The sequence below is a fragment of the Nothoprocta perdicaria genome, unplaced genomic scaffold, assembly GCF_003342845.1.
Source record: "Nothoprocta perdicaria isolate Ctin4 unplaced genomic scaffold, notPer1 scaffold_109, whole genome shotgun sequence".
Lineage (NCBI taxonomy): Eukaryota > Metazoa > Chordata > Aves > Tinamiformes > Tinamidae > Nothoprocta > Nothoprocta perdicaria.
In genome coordinates this window covers 1,225,169-1,239,231 of record NW_020454194.1, presented here as the reverse complement: position 1 = coordinate 1,239,231, position 14,063 = coordinate 1,225,169, and the positions used below count along the sequence as shown (strand labels likewise).

General features: G+C 38.4%; 1 protein-coding gene across 1 annotated transcript in view; it reads right to left on the bottom strand.

The window, feature by feature from the left end:
• Positions 1 to 14,063, bottom strand: part of MID1 (midline 1) — a 172,081-nt gene that overhangs the window by 81,073 nt on the left and 76,945 nt on the right. Inside the window, exon 2 of the mRNA XM_026047198.1 lies at positions 13,117 to 13,832. Within this exon, the coding sequence (XP_025902983.1) occupies positions 13,117 to 13,776 (660 nt within the window). The 5' untranslated portion in view covers positions 13,777 to 13,832. The remainder of the gene's footprint in view (positions 1 to 13,116; positions 13,833 to 14,063) is intronic.

Genomic DNA, 14,063 nt, shown 5'->3' with positions numbered 1-14,063 from the left:
TATAACACAACTGTTACAGGAAAGCTATTGAGCATTTGTTAATTTGTGGTTAAAAGAGAATTACTGGAGAGATCCATTTCACTATATTTTATGGAATGTTCTAAGATTATTTTTAAAAGTTAAGTATATGAATGAAAATAAACACATAAAAAACAAATCCATATTTTTTCAATTTTTTAATGAAATTTTCCCAAACAGCAGATAATACACCTCTGCTATAATTCAGTAAGGGTCCTCAAGGAACTCTGCCTTATGTGACTGCTTACTTTAAGCCAGATTTATAAAATATTTGTTTAATTCATTGACACTTTCTGGAGGACTTGCAGTAAGTATACATCACATACTAGGAGTGGCATGAACCCACATCATGGAGCAAAATTCACACCATGAGGGTAAAAACCTCCAAAGAACAGAAATGTTCTCCTTGCAGTATTACCCCCTGGCCAAAGCTGCAGCTTCACATCTGCATTCAACGCTTTTGCCAGAATATAAGCATCAGGTGAGGGCTGTAACTTCTGCACAGAATTTTTGTACTGAAAAAAGCCTTTGTATAGACACAGCTACAACCTCCTTTCTCTACCTCACTAGTTTATTTGGCTTTATTTATTAATATAGTTGTTTTTATTGGCAAAAATACTTTTTGGCCACTTCACAAGGAAAAAGAAAGTTCTCTTTCTTTTCTTTTTTTTTTTTTTTTCCTTTTCTTTTGGCTTTCCTTAAATTCTGAAAGTTTGCTGCAAGCTCCAGAGTCATGCCATTACATTTTTTAATGTTGGCCTCTGGTAATCATGAGAACACCCTACTCCAGACCTGGACACAAGTGGAGCAGGTGCTGTATCCTCTTCCAATCCACAGTTAAGGGTGGGACCTGCTCCTCCTCATTTAGGATATTATTCTTAAGTCCATTCAATCTCTTTCCTCCTTGCCTTCCTCTGCACAAATTTGATCTTCATTCTGTGCCAGAATCAGAGTACATCTGACCTCTCACTGATTCACTTTGACTTGCTAGACATCCAGAGCAATGTAGGTAAGTGAAGTAAAGGAATAATTATTCTCTTCCTGCACTAGGTTGTTTTCTACCAATCTTGAAAGCTGACACATCCAAAGGGCAGCTTTGGATGCCACAAAGCTACAGGAGGCGAAAAAGCAGGTAGTGACCACAGCAACCAGCCATTGGCTTGGCCGCAGGGCAACTGTATTTAGGCACCTAGCTGGTGCCTATACATTAAGTACCTCACATAGGAGTGAGCCTGTGCAGTCAGGGAAGCTGGGTATACCTAAAGGGGTCCATTTGGTTTGCTGAGATGCAGTAGGTTGAGTGGCCCCTACCTTGCGCTGTCCTTCACCAATAAATAAATACTCAGTAAGAGTAATTCAAAAATCCAATAGTATTTCCTAAAGTAATTTGGCATTCTGCAGGCGTGCCCAAGCCCAGAATTTGTTCTGTATTGTAGATACAATATAGAAAAAAAGAGCAACCAGATGGAGTTTTTAAATCCACTCAGGAGAAACTTCACTGACATTACCAAGCTCTTACTGCCACACAGCACTAGCAATGACTTCCAGGAATACTGGCTCTTGAAAAACAAGAGTGAAATTGTAAGAGATGGAAAAAAAAAAAAAAACAGACTTCAAAAGACTTCTGTTTTACCTGGCATACATAGTTTAAAATGCCTTCTTATTGCTGAAGTGCTTAGTTACACTCCAGGGTTTCTGACAGACCTTCTCTATGAATTTTTTCAAAGAAATAATGGCGCAGAGAAAGCAGCTCTGATACACAGACAGCTTCCAAGATCGGATATTTACCTGACCTCGCAGACCTCCTCAGGAAGGAAATGAACTCCTCCAAGGAAAACACATGACAACAGATTCATAGTCTGCACTGCAAACAGTGCTTATTCAATGAGAAAACTCTTGTCTTGAGCTCAGACCGCACTGGGGTTCTTGCCACACTTAGAATATGTCTGAAAGAAACATGCAAAATAAGCATCCACACCTTTTCTTTTCTTCCTAGGAGTGACAGTTATATTGCACACTGTAAATAGTCATTAGAAAATAAACTCTCCCACACTGGAATCTGTCAGTTATGATGGTAATTGACTGTCAAAAAGATAAGGCAGTTGTAGCCATATACCACAAACACCATTGCAAACAAGAGAGGCAGCAATGGTAGTAGCAGAATTTGCTAACTTGTTCACAATTGTTTTGATACTGTGTTCATTAAAATCCAAAATTTTTACTGATTTTAACAGTGCTGGAATTAAGCAATATAAAATTTAATGGCAGATTTTGGGATCTGTTTGGTTTTTTGTTCCCTTTTTTCAAACACACAGCTCTCAAGTGAGAATGTGCAAACTCATTTAGATAAAGTAGGAACCCATTTAAGCCTGCTCAAAATTCAGGTTGCAGTTAAATATTATTCATGTATTCAAAAATGTTTGATTAACTTATCACTCACAAATTCTTCCCTTTCTCCTTTAAAACAACTCTTTAAAGAACCACACTACAAAATTATTAATCCAGAGGCAATATTATTTACAGTCATTCACTATTGTTCAGACAAAGGCTTTTAATTTTTACAGCTGGGTTGTGGATGCTGGGTTTAGAAGAGCTGGAGTACAAGTCTACCCATTTGGAAAGGACTAAGTCAGCACAGGGAAAGACAAGGTGAAAAACACTCCGATTGGATCTGAGTAGAAAAGGTCACCTTTTCTTCCTCCATCCTTTTCTTCCTCCATCTTTATCATAAGAAAAGCTCAGAAGAGGGTGAAAAGACTGTTGTATAAGGCCCCTCATCCTCCAGCGGAGCTGCAGCACATTTATAAAATTCAATGTATAATCAAAGGCAGTGCAGAGAAAAAAAGTCTGCCCTCATTTAAGCACTTGAAAGAAAAGATTGCATCATCATGGAAGTTCACTCGAAGTTTGCATAACTTCACCAGGCATCTTGAAGTGCATGCTTTGGCTCCCCTATAGTTCGTGGGGCCAAAAAGGGGGCCTCAAGGTAAGGGTCCCCTCACATAGAAGGGTTTTCTGTAGGCAGACTAATTTTAACCCCCAGTGCTGGTCATCCAACGTCAGCATTCAACCACAGAAGGCACCTGCAGCTGCCCCATGCCGAGGTGATSAACACTCTAGCAGAGCAGAGCAGAGCAGGCCTAACGTTGGCATGGCCATCCTAGGGCAAGACCATTGCCACCCCATGTGCATATGCAGGACGATAAGCGCCCAGCAGAGCCTCAACTAGGGGCTTTCCATCACCAGCATTTATTTCTGTCAGACTTCTACATATCTGTGTATACATTTTTCCCCTCCTATATTTTACAGAATACCTTTAAGTCTGTTATGTTATGCTGAAAAAGACATTAAACACATCTGAGTTTGGTTTGACCAATTTTAAATTTTATTTAACTGATGAGGTCAGTCAAATATTATTTTGATAATTTTTAATAGTTTATTCAGCTATTCCTTCCAAGGGATTTCCTACATATAAAGTCCAGATTTTTTTGGGCCAATAATATAGTATTTTAATATGCCTATTTAGATGGACTGTCATCTGTCACACATCAGTGTGTTTTATCATCTTTAAATAACTTATTAATCAGACAGATATTTCTCAGATTTAGTGTGAAATTAGTTACATCTGTCTCCATATGCAGCTGGATTAATTTGGATATAAATTTTGCACAAAATGTCATTAGCCACAGCCTAATAAATCTGTCTAATGCTGTTACTACATGAGGCACATATGTTGTAAACAGCTGCCTGTCTTTAATCTGTATTAAAGTTTGACTCGATAACAGTAAATAACAGAGCTCATCACTACCTGCAAGCAAAGATGGTACAGCTTGTTTGGAGCAGAGTAAGGTGGTATATTTGGAGGTAAATCTGGAAGCCCAATAACTTAAAGCACATGCTTCAAGGTGTACTTGAATTACAGCTGGACTTGCACTAAGCAATACGGAAGAACATACTGGTGGCTCATGGTTTCAGACATAGCCCATGGTTTCAGACATAGCCCTGAACAGTTATGTTAACAGTCCAGTTGGGCTGGGATCCAAGAGCTGCATCTCATCTCCCTCCCTTCTCTTCACTCAGTCGAACAGCAGATTGCTGCTCCTGTCTTCATCTGTACGGATAATAACAAACACTGATGATTTATCACCCAAAACTGGGAAGTGTGCAATAAGTAATGGTGTAAAAAAAGATTAGTGCAGTCTGGCATTAGGAACTGATGGTGTTGAAAAGGCCCTTTGTACTTCTACGAATGTTCAGAAGAGATAGTATGTTTTGCTATTACTTATTATAATTTATTGAGCTGCTGCATATGTTATATAAAAGATTATCTCTTCTTTGTACCAGCTATTTATTTATTTATTTATTTATTCTAGAATATCTGTGGAAAAATGTGATGTAAAAACCTTAATTTCGTTTAAAAATAATGGCTGCTATGCTTATGTCATAGAAGAGAAAATCTTGTAGCCCAAACCTGGAATTTAATTATTTCAAAATATTTCATTTTTCATTATATCATTTCTTCTTTTCAAATTTAAAGAGAGCAAATTTTCAATAAAGAGCATTCTGGATATTTATACCAGCACACTAACCTAAGTTTGGCACCAGACTTATATAATAGAAATTATATATTATATATATTATATATAATGGAAATATCATATGTATAATGAAAATATATAAATAATGGAAATTATATTATATACATACATACATACATATATATATATATATATATAATATGCCCATTATATAATGGAAATATCTTTAGATCAGCATATAACACAAGGTATGCAGAGCCAGGGCTGCCAATGGGATTAATTCTTCTACATGAAGTGCACAAGAATGTAGGCCTTTCAGCAAAGTGAAAAGGGCAGCAAAGCTACTATACATTCAAACCAGGATCATTACAAGAAATCAAATGGTATTGCCTCTGTTTACTTATGGAGTAGCCAATAATTACTAAAAGAAATAAAAATTATTCCTACTCTTTTAATGAAGCCCACCACTCTGCTGTGACCATATGAAATTTCTACTTACCTGTTATACTTGTTTTGGCATTTTGTTTTAAATTCAGTTCAATGATTGTTCCTAGGAGCAGGAATTCCTTCTCCTCATGTATTTGTATCTGACATACCATGAGATTTCATTTTGAATGAAGAGGCTTTGAACACGCATTCATAAAAAGATATAGGTTGTCTTAAAATTTTGAAAGTGCAGCAGCATTAGCTAAGGGAAATATTTTCACAGAACCATACTCATGATTACAGACCTCCTTGTCTCTTTTCCGGTTCTTCACACTCAGAATCTCAAGCAGTTCCTTCAGAGGAAACAYGGCAGAGGAAACTCCAAATCATACATCTTTTTTTCTAAAATTTGCAGTGTGAGTCTAGCGATGCAAGGTCTCAACAGGAAAAACAGAAAGTTGGTCTATRACCTGTAATGATGGAGGGGCCCGAAAGGCAGAGAGGCAATGCGGAGCTGCAGTCCCTCAAGTGTTTTTGTCCAAGGCATTAAAGACTTCCTGCACACCCTCTCTTTCCCCAGCCATAAACCGGGATATTGCACAAGGCCAACACCATGCATAAGGGAGGAGCTTATAAAACAAGCAGTACTTCTGTAGAGGTAGAAGAAATTAAAGCAGAAATTAAAAAAGAAAAGGCCACCTTGAAATGCAATCCGCCATAAGGTGCAGCACCAAAAAAGCCAGACACATTACTTATTTATTTGCTGCCCAGCATGTACCAAGAATTTCGCTGACTCTTGTGGAGACTGTGTGCTTGCTGTGTTGCACTGTCTCAACAAACATGGACAGGAAAATGAGGGGGGAAAGAAGAGAAGGTAGGAGAGAGAAAGATGAAACAAGTAGGCATGGGAGTAGTTGGAACAAAATTTAAGGTGTTTAAGAGCTGCTTAAGTAAGTATTGACATAGGCCCAGCAAGAAATAACTCAATACAGTCACCACAGAAGGTCTGTCTGGAGGATGCTTTGGGGAAGAGGTACAGAAAGATGGGAGAAAGAGATAAATGCACAACATGTGAACCTCTCGTCCTTCTTGCAGCTCAGGTTAGGATGTCAACATTTGGAGTGTTACAGGAGCACGAGCAATGCAGCTCATTTTGCCGATCACGGCCTTCTGGGGAAGTCCTCTCACCACAGACCAGCCGGCTTTCTGATTTAGGCAGCAACCATGTCCGAAAGTGACAAACACCTCTTTATAGGTTTGCAGTGGTGATGATGCACACAGCATGCGAGGAAGTATACAATTTGTTAGAAAGAAGCAGCCACAGGAATTCAAGCTGGCTGTATATTTGTGTTTTAAGATTGGAAAAAATGAACAAATATATTAGACTGGAAATTGTTTAACATAAAGTGATGGACTAAAAGGTTTTAATCATATTCCTATAATTGTTTGTCATTACAGGGCAGAGTTGAAGTAATTTGGATAGCTCTTCAAGGAGTAATTTAACATGCTAAATGAATGCCTCAGAGAAATCTGAATATTGAGTGTTTCTGCAGTGCTTCTTGTGGAGATATTTATATTCAGTTAGCTATTCCATTAAACCACACTTATAACCAACCTCACCTTAAAATAATAACCTTTCTAAAAATATGTTTGTGATCACACTTTTTTAAATCAACATTAAAATAGGTCAAATCTTAACATTAGTGCAGAATATATACACATCACATATAAACATATTCATACACATGCATAAGACACCTTAAAATCACCAAATACTGTCACCTGTAACCTACCATCCCTGGCAAGCAGGCATACCCTTTAGCCATGTTACCCCAAGTAGATTTCTAATTCCTCAGAAAGGCATCAAAATAAGTAACTTCCTCATTTTGTCAGGTGCAGGAAAAGCCATTATTATTCTAAAATCTATAAATGTTTGACCTTTGAAAGGTCATTATGTTTGTAACCTTTCTTATTATCAACTCTATTTTTGTTACTTTGTTAGCCTTACTACTTTTCCTACACCGGGGGTCAATCTGTAACCACCCCTAGAAGTTTTTAAAGTTACTTATTTGTCATTAACCTCACCTACTTGGTTTCTATTTGCATTGTGTTACAGTTCATTGTTTAAATTCAAATTCTCCCTTTGAAGGAGTTGTTGATTTCTTTGTTCAGTTACCATCTCTCAACCATTCTATTATTCAAAAAGAAACATACAGCAATTAAGAGACAATGTCATTACAAGACACAAGTTCAGAGCCAGATAAAAGTCTTTAAACCCCCCATCTAAACAGTTAAGAGAAGATCCACCGCAAATTATTAAAATACATCTTATTTAATGTCTAGTTTAGCCTCGTTTGAGAACAATGATAGCAATACAGCATTATTTACACTTTTATTTAATTCTCTTATTCTTCATGATTATGACCCCAGCATGATAATTTGAACTAAATATGGAAGAAATTAAGAATTTTACAAACAGAATTTTTGAAAGTCTTTTGAACTGTTCAAGTTATGAAAGCAAGTATTGAAAGCTTATGGTTAATAAAATTTAAGGGATCTTCTGTACATTGAACAAAAGCAATCTCACAGAACCTTTCCTGTGGTTATTATTGAGCTCATAGTCTGCAGTCATGAACATAAGCAATTTCAAAGTAGGCTAATATATTCTAAAATTTACCAAAAAAGATTAATATTATCATTGATGCTCTATATAATCTATGCAATCTTCACCAAAAAACTACAAGATGAAAGAAACAGTCACCTGAGATAACATTAGAATAAAGGCATCATGTTCTAAAGTCTGTCTTAACAGTTATATATTGTCATAATAAATTATACCTAATTCAAGGTGAAATTGAAAACCTTTGTAGTAAAATAGTCCTTTTCTACATCTGTCCTCTTCCACGGAAGAATTTAATATTTGGCGCTGGGGGTGGGTGTTGTAAATAGCAAGAAGGAGCCAGTCGATTACATTTCTGCATATCTTTCTGGGTTAAGTAATATCAGATAATATTCCATAATAATAGAGGTGACTACTCAAGATTTTCGTTTTATTAAAACAGAATACATAATCGTATTTCAAGCAATATTTAACCTAATAAGAACCTGACAGAATTTTCACAAACATATTCAGAGTAGATAAAACATATATTTAGCAAAATTCATTCAATCTTTTTGATCCTACTTTGAAGGAATACACAGGGAGGAGGAAAGACAAACCACCATGTGTTCTACATTTTATCAGGTTGTATATAGTAGTATAACTATTTGTTAAACCTGCCTAACTGGCAATATAGAAGCTAAATGTCTACACTTTAAGTGTTGTTAAGTAGCATGTAAGGAAATGTGCTACTTCTCTGTATGTTTATTACCACGTTTTAGGCTGACTGATATACTATGTCTTTACAAATAATTTGGATTGCCTTTTAGAAAATAGTTTCCATTAAACTCACTAAAGTTAGTAAAAAGTTAAAGACATGCAGGGAAACTACAAGCATGTGTGGAAAAAAATGCAACTTTATGAGGTATTAAAAATTGATATCAAGAAAAATAATTTACATGCTGTTAGTAATCAAATCCATATGATCAATGTGCATAATATATTTATATGTAAGTCCATAAACTGACACTTCTGGATTTTCAAACTAGTTATTTGTACAAATACAGGTCTGCAATATTCTGATGGTATCACAAGATATCAATTAATGACCAAGCTGTCACTACAAAAGACTGCAAAAAAATAGTTGAAAAAAGCTAATACACACCTTGTTTGGTACTCTACAAGGACTTTTAAATATAATTTTTTTTAACTCATAATAAACATAATAGCAGACATACTTTCATATTCTTTTTATAAAAGCTGTGAAGCTGACATTAAGCCTCCTACATTTAAATGGTAAAAGTAGTTTTATAAATGGAAGGAAATTCTCCCTTAGCTGTAAAAAGTTTATGGTTGCTTCTCATTAAAAAAAAAAAAAAAAAAAAAAAAAAAAAAAAAAGTGGGTATTTGAATTGACATGTTTTAGGAAAAGGAATCCTTGCATCCTGCAGCAACACCATGTCAGATTTGTGTAAGCTTAGCAACTCAACTACAATCCAGCCCATACAAACAAGAAGCTCCCTTTTGTTGCTGGAATTCCTGAATGCCATTCCCAGAACTGATGTGCCTTCACAAACCTGACTAACACACGTCAGCACTAATAAGATTCAAACAAAAACATGAAGCGCCAGCGCTAACCTCGATAAGATGGAAATGGTTCCAAAATGACTTTTTGGCAGTGTATAAATATTAGTGGCCATATTCTCTGTAAATGTGAAGGAGAGTAAAGACATTGGTTTCAATGAAGTTATGCTGGCTTTACACCAGTTGAAAATATGGTTTACTGTGTATCTTCCTCTTTTGTCAGAGCTTTCCAAAGATTTTTGTTATTATTAGATGAACATTATCCTTCTACTCACACCCGCTAATTTCTCACTAAATTATTCTTTTGCAATCTAAAATATCTTATCTTTTCTTTTTAATCGATATCATTTTCTTGCTTATATTTACAGGAAAATAATATATTTTTATTAATTTTCTTTGGAAAAAATCAGTGTACATTAAAATCATGTTTTTCATTTCATTGCAATAAGATGAAAAGCAACAGATAAATAAGAAAAGTAATTAGCAATAAGTAACTGGCAATTAGCGATAAGCATTTTCTTTCCAAAATATGATGGAGTAAACACAGGCTTTGTACCTTCCTTTTGTAAAACAATGTTCATCTAGCTAAAGGTATTTTAGTTTACACCACAATTTTGATCATTACCTTGTATTAATTTTGGTAAAGCATATTACCAGAATATTTCCTGTTCTCTCTTTTTTCTTGTGGTTTATGGTTTTTCTGTTTTTAACATGCATGTGTCTGTGACCTACTTAAAAAAGCCCCACCTACAAGCACTAAAATAACATTAAGTGCGAAGGTTTATCATGTGATCCTGTAACTAAACAAGAAAGGGCTGTTGCTAGAAGAAGCCAAGTACCTTCAATCCACTCACCACCAGTAAAAATTCAGAAGTAGCACCTCTGAAGGTTGGAGCCAGAGTTGCCAAAGGAAAACACAAGGAAACAAAATTTCTTATTTCCCAAGGCCCACAGCTGCTATTACATTGACTGTTAAACACACTCCAGCATAGGCGCCTCTGTTGGACAAGCACACAGAACTCCCAATTAAAAGGTTTCATTTTTGCCACAAAAGGAACTGAATTATAATGGCGTCTTTTGTCCAATGCTTAATGAGGGGTGAGATATTGTTCAAATAATTAGTAACACTGCTGGGAGATAATGCAAGTAATTAGCATAGCTTGATACCCAGAGCTACACCAGTTGCTGCTGTTAGCATCAACAATGTGTTGAGTTAAAAAGAAAATCACAATAAAAGAAAATGTCACTAGAGTTTTTGGGTTGTTTTTTAAAGTTACAATTAACTACTCATTAATGAATGAGTCCAGTATACTTTTGTCTACCACTTTTTTTTTTTTTTTTTTGAAATTGTTTTGAAAAGATTTGCGTAACTCAACTATCAAATAAACAAACAACATGTATTTTAATAATCCACTGTGGCAATATAGCAAGCAACAACTTTTTTTTCTTTTTTTTTTTTTTCACAGGGGAATTTCCTTACCCATCTGAACACTGAATTTACCAATGACATCTACACATTGTTTTGTATCTTAACAACGACTATCTGCAAACTGCAACTAAGATCTATTTTGTCAGGCAGCAACCTCATAGCCAGTGACTCAAGGCAATATTACCATTGACAAAGAAGAAAGTCTATATAYGAAAATGGAATTGAATTTTCTGTTTTCTTCTCAAATACTAAATACTATTGCAAATAGACACCACTCCTTTACTGCTAAATAACCATACTAATGCAATGAGCTGCAAATCTCACTCAGATTTTGATATGTAGAACAGTATAAACTTTGAAGCCATCAAGTGCACAGCAGAAAGGAAGGATTTAGTTTTTGAATTATCTTCTTATGAACAGAGATGGACTGTCCTTCTGTACAGAAGTGATGTCTACCTTAGTATTCCTGGATTCAGAAGATAAATGTGTCATGACTTGTGATGTAATTGGCATGACTAGTGTCGTAGCTGGGATTAACAAAGCACGATGGGCTGCCTCATAACAAAGAGGATAGTAACTAGGTTTCATGTAGACAGGTAATTAGCTGAACAAACTACTTCTAGGCAGCTTGAGTCCAAAGGAAGTCAGTCTCAAGAAAAGTTTTTGCAGATAAGAACTGTCACTACAAGGCAGCAGTCATTTGACCCAGGTCTACGTTAACCACTCAATTAGTATAGAAACAACTCTTAAAGAAGGTTGGTGGAAAGCAAATAAGTTGCTGGTTAAGTGAATTAAACTGCTTACCCAGTTTCATTACCCAGTAATATTTAATGTGAATTTTGCTTACTTGTCTCATGTGCTCATTGGCGTAGGTATCTTTGCAGAGCAAAGCAATAGGTCACACAAAAATACCCACAGTTATTTTCCTTGCTTTTTGCAATAGGGTCAAAGCTCTCATGAGCAGAAACATGCCTTTTAAAAAGCTCCTTTTGAGACTTGACATGTCTAAGTACTTTGACAACCTCAAATATAGTTATCTAGTATTTAAGCTTGAAGATATTTCATGTTAAGTAGTGCATTCCTACTGATATAAACCTGGAAAAACAAAATTGTCCAGTTACTATTAGCTTACTAAGTAACTCCTGTTAAGCATATAAACCTGTTGTTTTATTGAAAAACACAGTAAATCCATGCACCTTCTAAATCATTTATAGTATATGTCCCACTTGATTGGCGACCAAACTCTTGCCTTTTTAAAGAACAAATCTATCTAGAACAAACAGAACATAAAAAAACTACTCCTTCCTGGTAAATAAGAAAACCTTTAGGAGATCAGAGGAAGCTATGGGGTCTGGGTAAGTTTTTATGTTTGCATGCTCACAGTGTGGCACAGAAGGCAGGTAGCACATGCATGCACATTATACCTGCGCTCATATAAAGTTACCGTAGATATGATGATATTTTTATAATAGTAATCTTCTAGCAAGTTAAACCTATTAATTCAATTTCCTTTTACATCCATGAAACGCTGCCTGAAAAGCCTGGCAGGCCTCCATATTTGTGATCTCTCGCTGCCGTCTACCTTTAAAGGACACGCTCAGATGCACATGCACATGCACAGAGGAGTTGGGTGTCCCGGGGGACTGGGGGAAGGGAGGCGTGGGGTGTTTTCCTTCCTTCCTCTCCTCTGCAGCAGCATCTAGACCTGGCAGCCACAGGAACCAGGACTCAGACAGGGCGCAGGGGCTCCTGCTTGGCTATCCCTACCTCAGCTCGAGCTTTGGGATAATAAATAACATCCGTCCTCTGGCAGCCGCTGTGCTGAGGGTGCGCAGCGGGGAGCACGGGCCACCAGGGCCGCCCGGTTACCTGATAAGGCAGACGCCTTTTCAGCGAGGAAGCGGTCACATAACCATGGGAATGCCATGAGAAGCTGGGAAACAATTTCAGTCTTGTTCCCAGCTTCGTGCCTTTCCAGAGCCGGGGCGAGAGGCAGTGCGGAGGAGCAGAGCCAGTGTGGAGCCTCCCTGGCCGGCTAGGCAGCTGGCAGCCCTGAAGCCAGCCACGTATAAATGCCCCCGCTGTTCACAGGGATGCAAAGGGCTTTTCATGGAGAGAGAGCTAGGGAATGGAAAATAACCGGCAGCGGAGCACATGTGAAGAGCGCCTGACATTTCAGTCGGCGCCCGACTATGCGCAGTCAGCGCTAAAGTCTTGCTGCTTCCGTGAACAAAGCGCTAGGCAGAGAAGCACATCGGCCTCAGCAATAGCTGGGTGCTCCTCGTGATGGCTGCAGAGAAATCAGAACACACCTGAGGTATCTTTAAGGAAAAATTGGGCCCCTTTACAACAGTGATAGGCAAATGTAGGTGGAGATGCGTGTGTGTATTTCACATGGACAGCAAACGCACACCTACTTTACCACCCACTGCCCCAATGAGAAAACGTGTCATGCAGCTCGAGGAGGCTTTGATTCCCAAACACATTTGGCTGGGCTACAAAGGCCGACAGGTAGCACTAACCTTTAGCTTGTCATAGCGCTCGCTTAAAGCTGCCACCTGATGGTCACGGTGTCGTCCCACCAGCTTGCACAAGGCACAGATGAGCTGGTCATCGGTCACGCAGTACATGTTAACTTTCTCATCCTCGTGCTCCAAACACATTAATCCTCTGATGTGCGAGTCCGGAATAGGCTCGATTAAACGGTGTCCGGTGAAGGGCTTCTTGTTGGGGTGGGTGGCTTTCAAGCACTCCTCGCAGTAGGACACCTCACAGGTCACGCAGGTTTTCACGGCCTCCTGTGCAGGGTCCTGGTCGCAGAACTGGCAGAGGACCTTCTCGCAGGACGACATGCTGTTGCCGTCGAACGCCCGCTCGCGGCGGGTCTCGCTGGGGGAGTTGGGCCCGCTCACCGACGCCTTCTGAAACCTGTCGATGATGTTCTGCAGGGTGACGTTGCGCTTGAGCCCGTCTAGACCGCGCTGGCTGAGAGTGATGACATAGCGGCAGGTCGGGCACTGGAAGGCGGTGATTGACTCCACCGACTCGTTGGTGGCGCAGTGGGAGACGAGGATGCGGTGCGCGCAGTTGAAGCAGAGGCTGTGAGCGCAAGGCAGCAGCAGCGGGTCTTCAAACAGCTCCAGACAGATAGGGCAGGTCAGCTCCGACTCCAGTGTTTCCATCTTCAGGCAAAGCTTTCCTGTGGCGTCAGCGAAATCCAGGGAAGCTGATCAGCTATCTGGAAACACACGTAAAATTCGATTAGGCAAGAGGCAACATGAGGGGTCAGCTGTGGGGGGTTGTCAACTTTCGCCTCCGCTCAAGGGGCTATCAATCCACCACGCCGGGCGGGAGAGCAGCCTAAAGTTTTGAATCCGCATATGCACACATCAAGGTATTTAAAACTGTACTGCTTTTTTCTTTTTCTTTTCTCTTGCTCTTTTAATGCAACCCAAAGACTTTTTATTAA